Genomic DNA, 20,747 nt, shown 5'->3' on the forward strand with positions numbered 1-20,747 from the left:
TTCCATGGTTGTTTCAGCGCCATCGGTGAAAATAGCACCGAGCTGGGGAGAATATATGCTGTTGTCTGGGCCGGATCTCCACATTCCGGGCCGGTCTGCGAGGAGAAGGATATGTGGCCGCCTGCAGCCCCTCTCTGCTATCGCCTGAACATAGTTTCAGCAATGGCGCAACCAGTCGAGATTCAGAACGTGCGCTTTGAGCACCATCGTCACCAACAAGCCCTCGGTCTTGGGACCAGCACCCCCCGCGTTTCCTGGAACTACAGGGCAACCAACTCGGGATACTGTCACAACTGGGTGCAGACCGCATATGACATCGAGATCAGTCGAGGGCCACCGGTGGTAGGGGAATGTATCTACCATGTCAAAAGTTCCGACTACTCCTTGCTAGTCCCCTGGCCAGCCGAAGCCCTTGCATCCCGTGGTCCGTGTCAGGGGATACGACAACAACTCTGCTCCAACCGCATGGTCCACGGCCACTAGTGTTGAGGCCGGCTTACTGAAGCCCTCAGACTGGTGTGCTGATTTCATTACCAGTAACGTGCCCGCTGATCCCAAGGCCCCTCGTCCTCCCGTGGCGTTCGACATTCGTTTGTTCACTCATCAACCTCAGCCTCCCGCATTCAGCGCGCAAGGGTCTACGCAACCGCACATGGCCTGTACGAGCTGTGCATCAATAAACAGCGCGTCGGAGACCAAGTGTTGGCCCCTGGCTGGACCGACTACCACACGCGACTCGAGTACCAGACATACGACGTCACCCTGCTTCTACGAGCTGGCTCCAACACACTTGTTGCCGAAGTCGCAGAAGGATGGTTTGCAGGCCGTCTAGGATACTCTGGAGGTGACAGAAACATTTGGGGTGTTGACATTGCTTTCTCGTCAATGCTGGCTGTGGACTATACCGATGGGCAAAGCGAAGTGCTGGCCCGGACCGACAGGGAATGGAAATGGGCAAAGAGCCCGACGGTCTGCGCCGAAATCTACCTAGGATCTACGATTTTACTCTACTACCATGCGTAAGCTATGATATCACATCAGTAACTCCCGGGCGAACTTCGGCATATGCCTACTTGCACATGTACTATGTACCGGCCATCACGCCGCTATGCCTGCATGATGCTGGGGCATCGTCCTATGCTTAAGCCAATGCTTCGGACAAAGAAGAATAGAGCCTCATGTAAGGGATTCCAACGGATTATAATGAATCTAATATCCCTCTATGCTGTAGATATTAAACCCTCCAGGCGAGATTTTTCATAACTAATCAACGTTACGCCCTAAAATGTGTTTATAGACTAGCGCTATTTAGCGTTCCAAGGATCCCTTAACTCTTAGGATATCTAGAGCTGCCCCCATGAACATTAGAAGTTGTGCTCTTTCTAACTAAGAAAGCCCGCTAAAAATCTTTTACCGTGCTGGCGTAGCGTGATCACCTCTAGTAGAGTCCTACTCGGGAACAAGGCCATGGGTATTAGAAGGAATAGTAGCTTAACCTATTCATCTCTTTCCTAATGGTAGTGGCGGGTTTAAGGGGGGAGGAGTGTGGCGGGGAAAAGTAGAGTGCGAGTAGAGAAATAGGCAAGAAGAGGGTTATTAGTTAGTATATAGTTTATGAAGGTTCCTTGCCTAGGGCACTCAGCCTTTTACTCACCTAGTGCTTAGTAATCGCCTTAAGGCTAACTACTTAGAGCGTGCTCAGGGCGTACTAAGATCTACTTAGTGAGTAAAAAGCGGCTGAGGGGTGAGCACTAAAACGGAAAGGGAAGGCCATCGACCATCCTAGAAAATCAAGTACGTATGCAGGAATGACATGGCTTTATGCTCCATCGAAACCACCATCATTGATTGCGTCGTCAATCTTGGTCGTTGATTTCGAAGTCGATGAAGAATTCCAAGTCGGTGGGGAAGAAAACGAAACCAGGATCAGCTGCATCATCAAATTGGCCATGACATGTGGGACATAGAGTCGACTTGCTGAAGATTCGTTCAATTTGCGATAAAAAACAGCCGTTCTCTATCAAGAGACCTGGGGAAAGCCATCATGTCGGCAGCTTGACAAAATCCCAAGCATCCAGCTGGTGTATCTTGTGGAAGAGCAGTTCTGGGTTAAAGTGCAGAGACGGATGGCGGAGCTAACCGTCTGCCAGACTCCAGTTGATGGCTCCATCATCCAGCATGTCCTCATCTGTTCCAGCACCCCAGGCCTGCCCTCTGGTCTAGCATCTGCCTACCTGTTCCCCCACAGCCTGAAGCCTTCCCACGTTTCTGAATTGACAATTAGGCTCTATGATTAATAGCCACCAGCACGGCTGGCAAGGGCAGCAATGTATCTTGTTTGCTGTTCCCGCCGCACTGTTGCTTCCTTTCTCTTGGTGCCCTTTCTTCCTCTGGTCCTGAGGCCCCGATCAGCTTCAAAGGTTGCAATAATGCTGTGTCTTGACTTGCTGATAGCGCCCCGCCCGTAAGACTGCATTAGCCATTTTCCGCGAAGCTTGGGGCAAACCCAACTCTGTTGAAGGCCCGTTCAATCTTGGGTCTTGAACCACCGAGCAGGTCATCTGTGAATGGAGGATTACAGCTATATCAATGCTCCCTTTATTCCTTCCCTGTAGGCTTGACGTTCACCCGGGACGGATGGAATGCAATATCCTCATCCTGTAACCTGTGATCAATTGTTCGTAGGTCACGTCCGCGAAGTCTATGATCCAAGACAGGCCCCAGCGGCCAAAGACGTTTTAGCTCATTTCCTCAAGGCCTAAATCAGGTCTCAGTGATGGGTTAAAATGAATCTTGACCCCCGCTTGGACTTGTCTGGCGTGGTTGGTAAGATCGTAGAATTCCGGCTTCTCATTGCCACTTTGCTTTGCTTGTGACCTTTTAAGGACCAGGCCGTCACGACTGGATGGGTTGGTTGGATCATGGTACTTGAAAAGCCTCACTTGCATATACAGGGACTTAGTTCCTCCATTTCCAAATACGCCTGGAGCTGTTGTACACCATCTTCCCAGCTCGTTGTCTTGCCGGGCAACCTTGGAGCTCAGATTGACAGGGATTCGTATGTTACCACAAGAATCATGCGGCCAGGTACGCGGTTCAGCGCCAACAACTCATTTGGCGTTGTAGAGCCACAGTACCCCGTGCTAACTTACAGATGCCGGTGGAGCAGTACTGGTTGGATGTGGTTCAGGCCAGCATGATATACCGCGCAAGAGATATTGTAGCCGGCTAACGCGGCCGCAACAAACGACCTGTTGGGTTGGGTTATTGACCCACACAATGCCCTTTTCTTGCCGTTAGAGGACTGACTTGCTGAAGTGTGATTGGCAGAAACAGCCTGAGTTTCGGGCCTCGCGTACATAGGTATCTCAATTTTGACTTGTTGTTTACGTTCTGGCAAGCACATATCTCCCAGGGAATTGTGGATGACTGCCAATGCAGCATGGACAATTCATCTAATCTAGGCAATGCCACAGCTAAAGCAAATATGCAGAAGCGGCGGATTCTCCGGAAGAGTCGGGGGAATGCGCCATGCAAGGTACACGGCGCACGAGCAGGCCCACATGGGCACCCAGGACAAGCGCATTGGCAGGGGAGTAACGATAGGCCTTTTCATCACGCTGTTTAGCTAGATGGCATCGCGTGACCTGGAGCTGGGCCTCCTGTTACTGCCGACCCAGACGGGGGAGGCAAAGCCCATTGCGTCATCCGGGTAAAGCTCGTCGTCTTCAACATCTGCTGCACCCTACAGCGACATCAAGCGGTTGAGAGTCCACTGTATGTGCAAGCGTTTATATGTGGTAGTATCTATCGGTTCCAACCCATGGGAGTGGAGACAAAACATCGTGTGTCGCTGTTGCCCTTTTTGGTCGTACTACTATACAGCAGCCTGGGCTTATCGGAGTCAAATCTAGGCTATATGACACGCTGGGCATGGCGTTCGGGGCAGTATGTGCTCAAGGAACTACTTGGGCCTATGTAACAGATAGGAAGGGGCTTGGCGATGAGCGAGGATAGTGCCTTGGCCATCAGACTCGTGTTCTCCACCCAAAATGGCTCATAACCATTGATCTCCGGTCACATTCTGTTTCTGTCCAAGAGTAGGTGAGGGAGGCGGAGCTCCCAAGAAATTATGTCCTTGCTAGGCTCTGGGCCAAGGTTGCTTTTGCGGGCTTCGCGCGACTGGTGCCATGCCATTCTACACGGAGGAGCGACATGTACACCAAGCTACTTGTCATAATCAGCGCCCGCGTTTTGGTTTGATAGAATCTCGAACGGAACCAGACCCCTCGTACGCTGTTATCTTGTGTCTTTGCAGGGTACCCCAATGACTCGGCACGGTTCCTACAATCGAAGTTATTGCCGCAGTCGTATGGGAAATGCGACAGGCAAACGGCCAGGAACGATATCGTAGCCATGCACAGAGAACGAGCGAAAGAGAGGGTGGCAGGGCTTTTGGAAGCTTGCTCGATGTTCCGTTTCGTCTGCAATCTCGACGCGCGCAAACCAGCCTCATCGGTATACAGATCTGCTGCGAGTACGGCGACTTGCTGGAGGACTCTAGAGACAGTGCTTGGGTATCAAGGACGTTTTCCCGCTCCTATAGCAGGCTACAGACGTTACCCAGGCGCTGGCTGCAAGATACAAGGACATCACGGAGTTGCGCGACAAATGGAATGGTATACCCCAAAATCGAGTGCAACCAAGAGCCGCCAGGGCGTCGTCAGTGGCATTCCGCGTGGTGTTTGTACAGCTGTATAGCTAGTTCGATGCTGTGAAGTCCGTTCTTTCTGGCGCCATTATCGGTGTTCCTTCATAAACTCATCTGCAGGCTCTAAAGCTGTTTCCAGGCCACTCTGCCTGTGCGTGCGACTGTTGCAAGATGACTAGCACGGCGGATCAGGTACATTACGTGCACAAAATGCGGGCTGGTGGCACAAGGCCTTTCGCCCACCGTGGTCTGCCATCTGCGCCTCGGATATAACCTGGGCTGTCCAGACCGTTTAGCCTTAGGTCGTGTACCTAGTTACCTGAATCCTGGGCGTGCATTTTCTAGAGGTGTAATAAACTTCGGGATGCTCGCAACCGTATAACCAACCTGAGTTACAAGCAATTAACCTGAGTAAGGTGTTGATAGGATATACTCACGGCCCGACTTTTCCATGTCTTCTATGGTGATATGAGGTCCCGTTGACGATAAACCCCACTGCCTCGACGATTTAATCAACACCGGCCACTGGTTCAATAGAGACATGAGTTCTTTATGCCCGCGGACCTCAAGAGATTCTCTGAGGGGAGACAATGGTGTATCATCGTCATGAAAACATGCGGTTGATCTTGTCGATCCGTGGTGTCCAGCGGTATCATCCTGCTTAGAATGATACGCATCGTAACTCCAGCACATCATCGTCGGCCTGACTCTTGCTGGGTGTCCATTGAAAACGAGTGCGGATTGTGTCCTTTGATTTTCCCTGTAGTACCTGTCCTCAAATTCCCCGACAGGATCGGGAAATCCCAAAGACACATCACTGGACCTCTTTCGGTATGTAAGCGGCCAGATTCTGGTCCATCTCTTGCTGACACTGTTCTCGAACTCCATCTGTTAAATTGAAAGTAATCCTGGAGGTAATCCCGAACTTCCGCACGGTCTGGATACATGATGGCTTTGTGCAAGGTGCCAACAGCCCTGTGCATGTCATCCAAAGCTCCGGTAACTTCTCCGGGTGGACGTAGTTTGCTCTGCGATGTGGTCTTCCCAGTTCTCCATAGGCGCTTTGTTGAATGGTGAACGAGACTCCCAAGGAATCTGACCGGGGCATAGTCGGCTGGAATGATCCGTGCCGTGATCCCATTGATTTCGAGTATTAGTATCACCTGGTAGAGGTTGTCCGATGTAGTCATTGGGATGAGGGGTGGAAAGCCACCAAGCATTATTCAGCGAACTCGCTGCCCTCCTAGAACCAAGACCATGAATACATTCACCCCTTTTTTTCTTGATTTTCTTTTTTGGGCACCACATGCACCGAGTCCATGTGTTCTTCTGCCTCCACGATGGATGCATATCACCAGCCCCCATCAATATTGGCTCTGAAGCCACACAAAACCCCCAGTGTAGATTACCATCTTACGTCGTCTCCTCAAGCGATAGGGACAAGACAACGTCATTTTCCATAGCTTGAGGGTCATCACCGATATAGTTATTCAGGGAAGCAAAGCCACCTGACGGTTGTATGAGTTCTATATGAGCTTTGCTGGGTGGCTTCTCGTCTGCGACACGGATGGACGTTCAAAATGGATAATCCGCGCGAGACTCTCTCCGGTGGTCTCCATTAGTGATCATTCGTAATCTCCGGCAAGCAGCGGAGAGATTTGGTCTTGTTGCTTTGGACATGGAGGTTCTGGGGTCTGCGTATTTGGTGCATTGCGCGGGTGTTCCGCCTCCGTTGGTACATGGGAATAGAGCGACCAGTGGTAATTATGCTGTAGTACTCGCTCGCGTTCCTTCCATAACGCACTAAATGGGAAATGTTGCCCTGTAGCTATCTCTCCCTCGCTTTGGCATCCCGGGCCGTGTGGAAGGATATGCCATCCTCAGTGGGATGTGACGAGAACAGGGAGCTCCTATAGCAGTTTATGATCGCTAGTGTCTCATACGGAGGACGCATAACATGGTAACATGGAAGTGAGCCCCTATACTGGCTCCCAGCAAGGTCTAAGGTCGGTGAAGGGACCAAGGGAGCCGCCACCACACTCTAGGAACACTATTACGGAGGTTTTCACTGATGGGATACCGTCTGACCATATCCTGGTGGCGAAGGAAATCCCATTTGCAGGCGGGGCATTGCTCGCTTCGTCCTCGCGCCATGCCGAGCCGCGAGCTTTCCCCACCCGTTCTCTTCGTCTTCTAATGGTGAACCTGTATGTAGTGAGTATATTGGCCCACGGACGGCAGCCAAGGCAGTCACGAGGCTGTCCTCGCTCACGGCGGTTCCGCCAAACTCGATGGGCTTGAGAACGCTGGCGCTTCGATATGCAGTTCAAAGCATACCAAGTATCTACCCCTTCTTCAAGGATGCCCTCGGCAACGGCCGTCTATGAAAGAGGCTGTGACGCCAGCCGCAGAAAGCGTTACACACAAACGATCCATTGCGCTTGTTCAGACCGCAATATTTGTGTTCCCCCCTGATACAACGGTTACAATTTCAGGAACCCCTTGCGTGAGTTGTCAGCAAACCAACAGTCATCGTCGTCGTACGAGTTGTGGGTCGGACGTCTGCGCACAACGGCGGCACCAGGCCAGCAGGTAAGAGTGGGGGCGTCTATAGTGACGTTGTCCAGCAACGATCGAGTTGCCGTCACCTTTCCTAACTGGGTCACTAGCATGATGGCCCCATCCTTATCAAAGGCCATCCCGTAGGGTATTCTGGAACTGGGTTGGTGAGTTTAATAGAAAGGGCGTTTAGAGGGTAGTTACCTGAGGAGCTCCATGGTTATCGCAATGCTTATTATAAGTGCAGCTCGCTTCCGAGTATAAATAAATGGAATAATGGGCCTGGGCTGAGGAACCTCGCTAGCTGCCATGTTAGTAGTATTACTGTTTTCTATTGCTAAGGTCTATAAGTTAAGCAAATCTTTTGTAGACCGCGATGAAGTGAAAGCCGATGAGTGGATTAAAGCAGAGAGTGAGATGAGGTCTCAGACGGACAATAAGCTGCCAAGGTGTTTAAGTCAGGGCAGTCAGTGGCTTTGCGGAAAGCCCCCCTTACGAGGAAAGGAATGAATCGGGTATAACGGACATTTGTTGAAGAGCACACTCTGTCCGGATTGATTCGCTTCTGACACGAAACCCGCATCATAGAGGCGTCTGGTTGTAATCTTGTGTGGAATGCCAGTAGTATGGATCAGTGGTTTTCCACATACAGTTGAGATATTCCGCCTTGCACTGCTCTTAGTCGTAGAAAGCCAACATCGATTTCGTCAAAGTGTAAGTCACTCTCGCGCGATGGTCATGGGCAGTAGACCGAGTATACGACATTGCCCCATGGCGGTTGGCAAGAGAAGCCCCCTGTCCTTTCATTTGTGTCTAACCAAATGAAGCCCCAGCCATTCGGATTCTACGCGATTCCCCAAACAGGCTTCAGTGTCCGTTTGGCCTTCCGGCGCGTGCAGAACGAGGAGGTCGCATTATTTATAACGCCGAATTCGTCATCACGAAGGGGGTGGCGTAAATTGAAACGGCGAAGAACGCGAAGAGTCTCTCGCTTGGCCTGCTGGGTGCCGAGGCGAGCAATCGATTCGACCATTCCCAGTTAGTCTGTAAACCATCCCAGGCTCAAATTCGTCGGTAGGCTGGTGGATGACGGACTATTGCATGGACTTGGCCATGTAGGATATAGCCTTGGCAACTCTCAAACAAATCCAAGGGCACCGTAAAGCCGGCTAGTACAAGCTGGGTGTGAGCATCAACTGCTATCCCTTTGTACCCCTGAATTCCGGCAGCGAGCAGCAATCGGAAACCCAGGCTACTTTACCAGAGCAACCAGTCTCCATGGGGGTTTACCGAACCCATGCTTCAGTATGCTCTTCGTTGGAGCAGGGGTCTTGTAGGACATCAACCGACGGGCCCCTGGCTGGACATCTCCAGATTCGGTGGAATCAGAGAAGTCCGAACCCGTACTAGTCTTTTCGGATCCTTTCCGACTGGGATCACGCAACCGTCCGACGAGATTCGTGCCTGTTGTGTTTGTAGGTTCAAAGGCACGTACCTCGAGACCGGTATGTGGTAGTCCATTTCCATGAAAGTCCCCCAGGGAGCCCGGTTTCGCATGGTGTTCGGCCACTGGTGTTTCCAGGGATAATCCACACTTTAAAAGGTTTGCAGTTGTCGATGATCGAGTTACCTCGTCAATCGTCTTGATCGTCCGAAACTCTCTTGGAGATAAATGACTGGGACGCCGGCCCCATTTTGCGCCGTTGAGGAGCGGCAGTTTCGTTGCAGGCTGTGGGCGTGACGGCCTGAGGCTACCGATCACGTGCCTGCTTCCTAGATAGCTTCGTCTTCCGCTAGCTAGCACCTACGAATCGACACACACATCCCATGATGTCTCCTTTCTCCCACGGCCTCCATGCCGATAGGTCATGAGCCCTCTTGCTTGGTCTTTATAAGCTTTATCAGCTTTATGAGACCCCTGAGCTTCATTTCCCTTTAAAAACTCCATTCAAAACTCCAAGTTTCTTTGAAAATCCTCATAACACAACACCGCGGGGTAGCGAAAACTTCTTCTATCCACGCCACAACCTTTTATGACTTCAATTCTGCTATAATTCAAGCAAAACCTCCCTTTGGAACTGCATCAGCTACACTAAGAACCCGAGAACCAATTCAAAACACATTACAAGCTGATTCTGATGTCTCAAGCGACTAAAGAAGCGATCAAGCAGCACCCAATCAACTTGAAATGATTCACGAGCTATTCCACAAGAGGAAGGAGACTCTATTCTTTGAAAACGATGCCATAGTTCCAAGCGAGTGATTAAAAACCTTCCACGTTAACCTCTCCTTCCAATCCTCGACCGATTCCGACCCCAATCCGAACCACGATACACTAATACAACGAAGATTACGATGACCACGCACAAAGTCTGTTAACGAGATATCCCTGATGAGAAAGATATCATGGAATCTCTAGGATTTACGATGGATGAATGGGATCTTGAAGGACCCACGCACGAAGTCTGATAAGGGGATATCCCTGACGAAGGATGTCACGGAATCCCTAGGATTTATGATGGATGAATGGCATGTAACCTTATAATATGAATATGCACGTGGATTTGGGTTGAAGGGGCTGCGCCAGGAGACGCTTGGTTGGAGGTAGTTAACTACGTGGTCTGGGGATACCTGTATGACTTATGAATAGCTTCATGTTTTCTATTTTGGGCAGCAGCCACGCGAGCGCTAGGGGGCTGTGTGGGCGTGACGGCCTGAGGCTACCGATCACGTGCCTGCTTCCTAGATAGCTTCGTCTTCCGCTAGCTAGCACCTACGAATCGACACACACATCCCATGATGTCTCCTTTCTCCCACGGCCTCCATGCCGATACAGGCGCTTTCAAAAGAGTCCCTAAAGCCCGTCCTCGGTGGTGTTTTCATACTTGATGGGCGAGGTGCCGAGTAGCAAAATGGAGTATGAAGGGAAATCGTTGCAGCTGCCAGGGAAATAATTGATAGGAATGACTGTGAAACAAATGGCTGCATGCGGGCCATGATGAACAGTCTATATGAAAATCTCGCTTACCTTGGAGACCTGCCATGTGGACTCGAGTTCCTGGGTTCTGCCGTGGAGGACTACGTCAAAGTTTGTGTCCAAATGCTTAACCAAATTCTCCAAAATTGTCTGCTATTCATGGTCAATCTTGTCACCGAATTGCGGGTACGACAGAAGAACCAATGGGCCTTTTTCCGCCTCTAGACCGGTGGAGTAAGCTTAATGCATCCCAGTTGATCCACATACCAAGTCCAGCAACTTAGGGCATCCTCCTAATATATCCTTGCGAGCGCCGTGAGAAGGACCAGTGAGGGGGAGAGAGGCCAAGCGCGTGTCAAGGTAGATGTCTGTGATGACGTTCACGGAGCGTTTTTTTAGGAGACCCATGGGGTCGTATGCTTTCCACCGACGGCAAATACACGGACAGATTGTATCGACTAACCCCGACCGCGCATGACTTTTCTTGCCACCCATTGCTCAGCCTAGCTCTCCAGACCAATTTTCTTTAGCTTGCTCAGTAGGTAAACGAGTGTGATGGGTCTGGTCCCCGACGCGCAGCCCAAAGCAGACTTGGGGGTCACCTATCATCTGTTGATGCAAGCCTGGAGTGTGTCTGGTTCACCCTGGTACATGTGGCCTTTTTTTGCCACATCTTCCGAGTCGATGCCAAGTTGCTCTGCCGGAGACTAGGCCATCAGGGGCTGCCCGGCCTGGGAATAAGTCATGTTGCGAGGATGATTATCATAGCCGATATGTGGTAGTCGGGCATGTGATTCAGACCGACGGGCGCGTCTTGAGAGTACTCTGGCTAACCTGGTGCCACGGTCGCTAGTATGGTTGATATGGACGACGAGGACGTGTTGAATGCCTTCGATTCAGGGACCAGCCGCATTTCACGGTTCTGAACTGAACAGGAGAAACACTAGAGACGGGACAAATTTCATTACCCATGGCCGCATGCGGCTCCTTTTACGCACCGTCCAAACAGAGTGGCCGGCTTTGCCAGAATAGCATGAACGAAGAAGAAACGTCAATCTCGGGATGACGTCCATTCATTGCACAATAAGCACGCTCTGGTCTGGCTCGCCTATGTGTGGTCTTCCTGGGCTTGGCTCCTGCGGTTTTCTAATGCATCACAGATTTACTGTGCCTATCCCTCCCTTCGTCGTAGACGTTTGCCTCGTGTAGCAACATGACTTTGTGCTCGATATATTCCTTCAAAGGCAGTTCCGTTTCTTTGGCAAAAGGGAACCTCATCTTATCTTAGGTTCCACGAGCCTTGAAAATCTTTTTCTCCAACCGCTTTCCTAGACGCAAGACGCACGCGGACAGCAAAGTGCGCATCTCGTCTATACCCTTCACAGACCTGTCGTCTGAGAGATGCCCAAAACCGCGTTCCGCACGGCGTGGTTTCTTACTGCTCGGCCAGCTGTTGAAGTTCTTTGGTTTCAAGAAGGACACGTACTCCGTCTCCAGCCAGGCTGGTCTGTCCTGCCGATTGTGATACCTGGAAGGACTGTCTCATCATTAATGGGATGACATAGGAGGATAACGTCGGCCATTCCGTCTCGGTAAGCCCAAGGCTTACAGCTTAAGGTCAGTCGTGACAGCTATTCACTGCACCCTGCCGCAGGGAGACGCCGCCAGCCCTAAATTGTTGAGAGCACAATTCATTCCTCATGAGACCCGCCAAAAGCCGAATGATAGGGTTTGGGGCAACCACCGTTGTAAGTTGTTGGCCACATTCCCCCCCTCCTCCTTATGCGTGCCCGGCAGTCCGCTCAAGAGTTTCTCGAATTCCAAAACCATCGGGCCTCTTTCGACTTGAGCTTCATGGCCCGCACATCATACCTGATGGTTATGGGCTGACTCTGCTCTTTCTTCCCATGTGGACTAGACGTACGTCACTTCATCAAAACAATCTCGGACCTTGTCCCGGACAATCTCCAGCATGGGCTTCGATGGCTCCCGAAGCGGAAAGTCGAGCTTGCCTTGTCTCCGCTCCTTATACTATCACCATTGCTGCTGTCCAGATAGAAGGACTTCTTCGTGAGCGCCGAGGACCTGGCCACTTGGCGAGAGCCTTCAAGCGCGAATATGTTGCAGACGTGTCGGGCAGACCTTGGCCCATTCAGCCCAGGGCCGTATCGACGTTGCCAGTCACGTCATCCAGGCGGGATGTCCGGTTCTCCGGGACCATTTTGGCGGAGACCATTTCCCATGGTATGGGATAGCCGCTCCACAATACGTAGTAAATACTGACTATCCTGACGGTTACCAAGTCTAGTTCCCCCGTGAATGCTCTGTCTCACTTGTGCATCACACTATCGAATTGGTCGCAAGCCTCGGGCGAGGCGCCAGCGTGCGCCGCTATTAACCCCGTCAAGCGCCAGGAGCTCTCCAACCAGACACCGACATGTGAATCCGATCGACGATAGGTGGTGCCGAATATCGACAAGTCGGTACGAGGGCCCGCCAACTGTGCCGGTGTGCTAACCGCCGCTATGAGGCGCGATTGTGCCCCCGTTGCCGTGTTCGCGGTGTCTTTACTAGTATGGATGATGGATGAAACGGGTGGCTTCCCACAGTCAATCTGCACCGGAGTCGGCGTTTCGGATTGTTCTTTCAGAGCCCTCCAGAGGTTGCCCTAGGGACAGGCCAGTAACAGCACCCCTGAAGGTATTGCGAGCTCTTTTTAGAGCTCGCTTTTGAACGACTCTTCGTCGGTTGGTTCCAGCGGCAGGAAGCAACGGCACCTTGCCACCAAGCCATCCACAGAGAGGGAGAGGCAGGTCACCGGGCCAGGAAGAAGACGGCCTATCTGCGGCCTCAACACGCTTCACGAAATTGCCTCGTTCGAGATAGCAGACCTAGAATAAGGCCGTGCGGTGATACTATCTGTATATCTAGACTGGCTACTACCCCAAGCGGAAGGCTGGAGTGTTGGGCGCGAATCTTTTATCCAGACAACGCCAGTCTAACATTCTCCGCGTCGATAGATGAAGATGGAATCGGCTTTGCTTTTGTGGTAGAAGCGAAGTGCCGTGGTCAGCAAAAGCCCGTCGACAGCGTCTGGATTCCGTACCTCGCCAACTACTGCCGGGTTTTCTCACAGCGTCCTCGGCATCGACCTTTTGAAGCGACAGCGACATGTCTCAATCAGCCAACGCGGTAGCTACTTCCCGATCAGGTCATGAGCAATCGTATAGGTGAGCAGGATGAGAGCCCGTAAGAGGTGCGCCGGTAAACTTGCTATGTCTGGGATATCTGGAGGATGCTGAAGATGTACGAGGGTTGAGAAGCTCTAGCAGAAAAAAAGAAAGAACAAGATGATGGGGAGGATGGAGGGGGAAATGTAGACGATTGTTTTAAAGGCAAAAGGAACCCTATTTAAAGAGGAGGGTCAGGCAGGCTTGCAAACGGGGGGCATTCACTAGCAAGGTTAGCAGCCTGGCGTTGTTGGTAGTATTCACGGCTTTGTTCGCAAAGGGAAGGTTGTGGAATCGGTTTAAGGGCTCTGATTATGTAAGTTCAGGCTTCAATTCGCATCCTGTTGAGGGAATAAGAAGCAGGACAAATTTATGGATATGGTGAATCTTCAGCTCTATATATCACGGTGAACATGTATAGAATGCCGGCGAAAATCGGAATGGAAGGGAAGAAGTGGCCCGAGTTAGGGCTACAAAGTCACCAGATCACCCCACTTCCTGAGCATCGACAAGTCCGCATACTAGATTCAGATACACAGGCATGGCAGACTTGAGATTATGGTCGTATTTTGCCCTGTAATGCATCAGCTGAGCGCTCAGCCACACCCCACAAAGCTCAGCGCCTACATGCAGGATCGCACACCAATCATGTAGCCGCCGGATCATGACGTGGGCTGCAAGGCTCACACGGCGCCCATTTGGCCAGCTTGACGCCTGATGCCCCTCTCCTGGAATTTCCCAAGTTCTCTCTCGAGACCTCTCTCAAGGATCTCGAGACCCGGTCGAAAATTGCGGCACAATGGCCGAACCCATCGGCCTAGCCGCAGGTATCCTCGCCCTCGCCGAAGCAGGCTTCAAGTTATCCAAAACCCTCCACGGCGTCGGAAGCAGCATCGCTAACGCCCGAAGCGAGTTGACGGAACTCGCCGGTGAGCTCGACAATTTCGCATCCGTCCTCGTGTCCGTCGGTGAAGTCATCCAGAGATCAGATAACGATGGTGGCCTTTCGTCATCGGATAATCTGGTGAAAGTGACGGAGCAGATACTGGATAAATGCGGGCTGGAATTTGAAAAGATTCGAAAGATGGTGAAGCTTCCGGTCGCTGTGACAACTGGGTCTGGAAGTATACCGGCGTGGGATCGGATACGGTGGTCTATAAGGAAGTCGAAGACGACCAGGTTGAAGGTTTCTTTGGAGTATTCCAAGACGTCCCTTATGCTTATGCTGCAGACGCTGCATCTTGCTGTTGGGTTGCATGCATTGCGGTGAGTGCCATATCTCACGTCTGGTCAGTCACGAAAGGCTCTAACGCTTCTCAATGGACGAACAGGTCTCTCGAGAAGATATCCGATGGAGGAGACAACACGGAACCTGGTCGGCAACGAAAGATACTCATGGGCACAAGGACGACTCCACCGCGAGCTTACAGCCCTGAACGTCCACAGCCAGGGTCGGTGAATGCGACAAGCAATTATATCGATTCAGCTCAGTTTATTGTGAAGAACACCGTCGCTGCAGTCTGCGGCGCGGCCGGCGAGCCAATATTCGATTCCGGCTCCCTCGACATCATCGAAAAGGAGATCCAAAAGATGGTACAGTTTCTATCCAGCGGTCCGGACTATGCTAACGTACTCAGGTAACCGAATACACGGCATCGTCCGACGTGTTCCAGAGTCGAATCGCCCAGGGCAAGCCATCAAGTCTGCTCGATTCCCTAAAGAGGATGGGCCAGTCCGAGTTGGAACATGTGTTTGACGAGAGCGGCGATATCGCTCTGGTGAACGAGATAGGGGACCTGGAAAGGGACCTCGGAATTCTACATACTGTATTCCTTGCGCAGAAGGAGCTGATAAACCAGATGATTGCCACTTGCAATGAGCTTCGCCACGGACAGCATCTCTTTGCGGCGATTAACAGCCTCACCTGGGTGAGCAGCGTCATCGATGGCTGCAAGACACAGGTCACGGGTATGCTCCGGACATGTCGGGCTGTCATTATCAGCGTAAGGCTTCGCTTAGCTTCTCCTCCCATCAGACAGCGAGCTGACTATCACTATCACTAGCTCGACACACTCATCCAAGCGAAGCAGTTTCAGAAGAAGTCCAACACTGGTACACGCTCTAAGATAGTCATGTTCGCGTGGCTTTTACTTGTACGTTGACCGCCGTGCCCGCTCTTCTTGTATATCGCGAACATATTTTCAAAAAAAGCTGACACGTTGATGCTATCAGATGCCCCTCATTCCCGTTGTATTAACCCCTGCTTTAATCCTGGAACCCTCATCCGATGGACCATTTTTCTTCCTTAGGACAATTTCATGTTTGGTTGTTTATAGTGTTCCGTTCTGCACACTCCTTATATCGTTGGCGCCAGTCCTTCGCAGAATAAATTCCCCAGGGGCTCTTATGAGAATTAAGGCTGCGACTCGGGCGATTTGGTCGGCGCTCCCCGGTCGAGTTCCGGAATAAGGGGTGTTGGATCTGGTCACCATCCGCACGATATCTGTATTCGTTCTTTCTTTAGGATTCTACTCTCGGAATCACTATATACTCTGTGCGACAATCGGATCTTTTGATTACCTACCGCCATCTGGCACCATGGCCTTGATGGCTCGGCTCGATCCAAGTAGGTAAGACGAAGCGTAGCGTGCCGTGTCTGCAGAGTACCAGAGTCTCGACATAAAAGTAGTACCTAGTACTAGTAGCTGGAGGAGACTATAAACACATATACTAGTTACATATCAAGCCCAGCCTCGAAGACTCTATCTAACGAAACTGATAACCGTTCACAGCCTCTGGATCCTCCTTTTGGAGAATATAAACCAGAGTCAGGCGGGCACACCGTCGGCTCGATGCAAAGAATCCTGATCCACTAAAGGTCCTTCCTTGATTTGACGCTCAATCAACTCGTCAACATGTCCTGTGGCATCCGCCCGCGAATAAGATTTATTCTGCTGGCTGCGGTCTATTCCCGACTAGGACCGGGTGAAATTGCGATTGCCAGGCTTGTTAGACAATTCAGCACATCAATTGCCTCGAGATCATTTGGAACGACATTTCCTGCTTGAAACAAAGCAATATCCGTCTTTCATCACTCCGCTTCAACTCGGTAAATAGTCTGTAAGCTTGATGCCAACATGGTCCTGCACATACCTCTCAGCACTGGCACAAGAGTAAGCCCGCTGCGAAAGGATATCCTAGTTCTAGCCCTGCATCTATACCACGGGTACCCTGTCAGCGTCCTTTTGGCACGCAGGCATCTCCACCGATCGAGAGGTGGAATTGGCATAGCCATGCGCAGATTGGCGCAGGCTTCCCTGCGCTCCTTGCACCATCTGGACTGCAGCAAGCTGACATACAGGAACCAAATGAGCTCCCGCTTTGATCTCCTGGTACAAACCACTAAGCCTTTTTCCAACCGTTCCGGTTCTCTAAGCTCGCCGTGGTTTCGACCCACCTAATCCTTTTCCACAATTATTTCATCTTTCCAACGTGACATTTGCCGGTTCCTTCGCGAACTCGGCAAACATCCCATTGTCTCCGAGTCGAATGACAGACTATAGTTTAACATCTACGTACCCTATTATCGAGATGCTCATCAACAGTTCGAAACTCATCCACCATTCAAAGTAAGTACCTATCATTCTTCCCTTCACCTTAACCTTTCCCCAGCTCGAATGCTAGTGCTAAAAGCCAGCTCTTACTTCTATAACCCTGCTACAGACGCCTACCATGTATCCGCACCTGGAGTATGATTCTGCTGGTGGACACGCCTCTTAGAAACTGCTATAAACATGTATTAAAGGCACTTTAAAGTTCAATAAATAGCAGATACCTAAAGTCCTATACTCTTATCCTAGCCCAACACCATGAAAACATGAACCCTGTTATTGCAATCTTGACTGAATGGGCTATAGTATTTCCAGGAATTATTGCCACCATCTATGGTCTTTCATTATTTCTTAAACACTAATACCAAGTGATGCTAAACTACTTTTAATAAAACCCTTATTAGTTTTAGCATTATATTATAAATTACTAGACTATTATAATAGTAGGAACTCCGTTTATTACCTATTATTTCTGAAGGCTACTATCTTAGTACCCTATACTAGCCTTCCTACCTAAATCTCTTAGTTAGCACTTCTACTAGTAGTATAATAAACCATGGCTCCCAACCTAGCCAGCCCTACGCTTGTGTTGATTCATGATATGCAGCTATATAGACAGGATAATGCTTGGGGGGTGGGGATTTCCTGTCTCCACTGCCGCCGCTATGAGAGCGCTTAGGCTCAGACTCACTGAGTAGATATCAGCACAGAGACTCAGTAATCAGGTCAGTAGGGTTGACTAGTTAGTTACTATAGTACGTGACTCACTCGCTTGGTAATCTACAGGGGCTCCACCTTAATTGACATCTTTCCTCCTCTTGCACATCCCCTTCTGTCCTTTCTCGCCCTTCTTACCCTTTTCCCATGCATCACCTGCTCTACCTTTCTTGAAGCATTTATTCTACACCACCATACACCGCCCTCATGGAAAGCACTTTAGGTTGGCGTGAGACTACTCCAGAAACCCACCCAACTCAGGGGGTGTATTTCTCGAGCGAAACCATCACCAGCATAATTGATTCCCTTGTTCCCGGATGCCACATCTTGGCCATCGATCCTCTAGAGCACGGCAAATCATTCAACAATCGCATCTACTTTTTGAAGATATATGTTCCCGACGACCTGCTCTTCCACGGCCTGAGCAACGGAGCTGTGAATGATCTAGTTTTGAAACTAAACGGAAAGTTCTTTGACCAGACGAAAAGCGAAAACGAGGTGTCCTGCCTGTCTCTTCTGGAGAATTTCGTGCCCGAAATTCCGTCACCAAGGCCGCTGGCCTGGTCTGACAGCAAGAATGTCGTCATTCACAGGTTGACTGCCACGGGGACCTTGGCAGCAAAGGAACTCGCCATTGATTCCGAAGCCGACGGACAGCTCCAGGGCTGGATCCTGATGACTCGACTTCCTGGAGTTCCTCTGTCGACGTTGAATCTGGATACAGACAAGCTCAAGGTCGTCGGCGAGCAATTGGCGGACATGGTCTACCGCTGGAGACAGGCACTCCCTGCTCGGGCAACTGCTGGAAACCTGGAATGTAGACTTCCTCGCGGGAAGAAACAAGAATCACATTCATTAGAAGTTGCCGGTTTACGCATTGCGTCTTCTTCAACCATGCCTGGGTTTGGTGTCCAAGTTGTCGAGCCCATCACAAGCCAGCTTCAGTACTACCGAGTGAGGCTCGAGACACGGCTCCAGAAGCTTCAGGAACTCGAGGTTTTTGCTGGGAACAGGCATTTAATCCCTCCTATCAGAGACTTTATGGCCATCCAATTGCCGAAGCTCGGAATAAGCAATGAGAAAAATCGTTTCTTCTTTACACACTACGACCTTTCTCCACGCAACGTCTTGATTTCTGCAGATCACGCAAAGATCACTGGTATCATTGACTTTGAATTTGCTGGATTTTTCCCTGAATTGGATGAATTTGTTAATGACGCCGTGGCAAATGAAGGCGACTGGACTGATGCTTTTTACGAAGCGTATCTGAGTAGGCTCGAGGCCCATGGAATGAATACTCCACGAAAAGGCATCAAAGACCAACATTGGCGAGAGGCAACGTCTCTTTCTCGATTGGAAGACAATATAGCGCCCTGGTGGTTTGAGAATGTGGCACCAGAGAACAAGGCCCAACACTCGGAGGACCTCCAAAAGTCGACAGAAATAGTTTTAGAAGCGATTAAGCTACTGGGAGCCGGCGTTTGAAGTCCATCCCATGGGTCCACAGTGCTACCACCTAGTACCTCCTGCGGAATTCAGAGGTAGTGCCCAAAGCTTCAGTAATCTGGAAGAGTCCACGAGAGGAATACCCTGCCTCAACTCATTCCTTTTTTTTCAAGCCTCCGCATTTGCATTACTGTACAGGGGAAACCCTCAGGAGCAAACGACCCTTCAGAGGGAATAAAAAACCTGCATCAAGGCACCTATCCCACTACACTGTCCTTCTTCCCAACCCATACCCAAGTTCAAGCCTTGTACTTCCAGCAGTCCTGCATGACCTATAGTCACATACCCTATTCCCTGCGCCCTCAAACTAGTCTCCCAAGTCATTAACTCCTCCTTATTTAGTTGGGGATTGCTGTGCCGCCACTGGAAGCCTGCCCGCCAGCGAAATCCCACTCGTCAGAAGGCCAGATTCTGGATTTTGGGGAACTAAGACTTGATTTTTAGCAGTCTGGACCGGCCTGGGTCTATGGCAAGGTGGAGTTGTAGAAGCCTAGAGATGCTACACTCTCACTTATGAATACAAACAGCAAGTCCTGTTTTGGATATGGTTGATATGCAGGAGCTGGTTTGCAATTCTCAATGTAGGGGAGATAATCAGTTACCAAAGTCTACTCTCTAGGGCAGAGACCGCAGGATCTTATATCCCAGGTAATAGAGGGGTAAGGCACAACGTTACATTTCGGAGATGACATCCATGCGTCTACGGCTCTACTCGTGGGGTAATCTAGAGTCCAAAGAAGCACGGTGGGAGAATCTAGGACCACAGGAAAAGAGCTTAGTAGTTTACTACTCTAATGCTACTTTAATGGCAAAATTCAAAGTAGTAGGCTTATTTATTCACTATATATTAGCTTCCTCTGGCGCAGATAATGCGAGTAGCGATGCCTGTGCCCATCTACTTCACTCACTTCTAGTATATTATTATCCACCAAGAGCAATTGAGATCTACCCATCCTGCCTGTTAGATCAATCCTGGCAAGGTACGGTACGTAACCGCGTGTGATAGATGCGGTACGAACCAGGAATACAGTTCTTCCTTTCCAAGTTGGCGTGCCTGCTTTTGTGCTGATGATGAGACAACCATGTTCTATGACCCGTGGTTGATATTGAAAAGCAGGAGACTTCGCTAGAACCAAGCATTGTAGCGACTGTAGTCTCTGCTCCGAGCGCGAAGTACGTTCGATAATCTCAATTCAATTTCCGGTCCAGTTTTGTCCTAAATGATGCAAGGATTGAGATAAGGCTTAACCCCTGTAATAGTAGTCGTAAATAAACCGCTACAACGGAAGTTATTTGATTCGCAAAGCAAACGCTGCAGACCATGCTGACGAGCTGGATGAGCGTCGACTAATATACCCTACCGCGACATGGGAAAGAGAGAAGTCATGGTCAGAGCCAGCTCTATAAAATGAGCATGAGAAACATGGAAGGCATTT

General features: G+C 50.4%; 3 protein-coding genes across 3 annotated transcripts; all 3 read left to right on the forward strand.

Annotated features, from left to right (window-relative positions):
* Window positions 1-16: 16 nt before the first annotated feature.
* BJX68DRAFT_235109 (uncharacterized protein) lies at window positions 17-788 on the forward strand. The gene has a single exon (XM_071039841.1). It carries the CDS (start codon window positions 112-114, stop codon window positions 481-483), a length of 372 nt encoding a protein of 123 aa, XP_070900240.1. The 5' UTR covers window positions 17-111; the 3' UTR covers window positions 484-788.
* A 13,409-nt stretch (window positions 789-14,197) lies between these two features.
* On the forward strand, window positions 14,198-15,989 carry BJX68DRAFT_62179 (uncharacterized protein). The gene is made up of 5 exons (XM_071049504.1): window positions 14,198-14,743; window positions 14,809-15,070; window positions 15,115-15,480; window positions 15,541-15,630; window positions 15,710-15,989. The coding sequence occupies exons 1-5, from the start codon at window positions 14,277-14,279 to the stop codon at window positions 15,944-15,946; spliced, it is 1,422 nt and encodes a 473-aa protein (XP_070900241.1). The 5' UTR covers window positions 14,198-14,276; the 3' UTR covers window positions 15,947-15,989.
* A 1,936-nt stretch (window positions 15,990-17,925) lies between these two features.
* On the forward strand, window positions 17,926-19,703 carry BJX68DRAFT_235113 (phosphotransferase family protein). The gene has a single exon (XM_071039842.1). The coding sequence runs from the start codon at window positions 18,013-18,015 to the stop codon at window positions 19,288-19,290; it is 1,278 nt and encodes a 425-aa protein (XP_070900242.1). The 5' UTR covers window positions 17,926-18,012; the 3' UTR covers window positions 19,291-19,703.
* The last annotated feature ends 1,044 nt before the right edge of the window (window positions 19,704-20,747 follow it).

The sequence above is a fragment of the Aspergillus pseudodeflectus genome (assembly GCF_044049435.1).
Source record: "Aspergillus pseudodeflectus strain CBS 756.74 chromosome Unknown BJX68scaffold_16, whole genome shotgun sequence".
NCBI lineage: Eukaryota > Fungi > Ascomycota > Eurotiomycetes > Eurotiales > Aspergillaceae > Aspergillus > Aspergillus pseudodeflectus.

Excerpts from the sequence above, each read along its gene's own strand:
- BJX68DRAFT_235109 (XM_071039841.1), top strand. The coding sequence starts at position 112 with ATGTGGCCGCCTGCAGCCCCTCTCTGCTATCGCCTGAACATAGTTTCA.
- BJX68DRAFT_235113 (XM_071039842.1), top strand. The coding sequence starts at position 18,013 with ATGGAAAGCACTTTAGGTTGGCGTGAGACTACTCCAGAAACCCACCCA.
- BJX68DRAFT_62179 (XM_071049504.1), top strand. The coding sequence starts at position 14,277 with ATGGCCGAACCCATCGGCCTAGCCGCAGGTATCCTCGCCCTCGCCGAA. Across the intron at positions 14,744-14,808 it reads GTTGGGTTGCATGCATTGCG|GTCTCTCGAGAAGATATCCG; the intron begins GTGAGTGCCATA and ends ATGGACGAACAG. Across the intron at positions 15,631-15,709 it reads TGTTCGCGTGGCTTTTACTT|ATGCCCCTCATTCCCGTTGT; the intron begins GTACGTTGACCG and ends TGATGCTATCAG.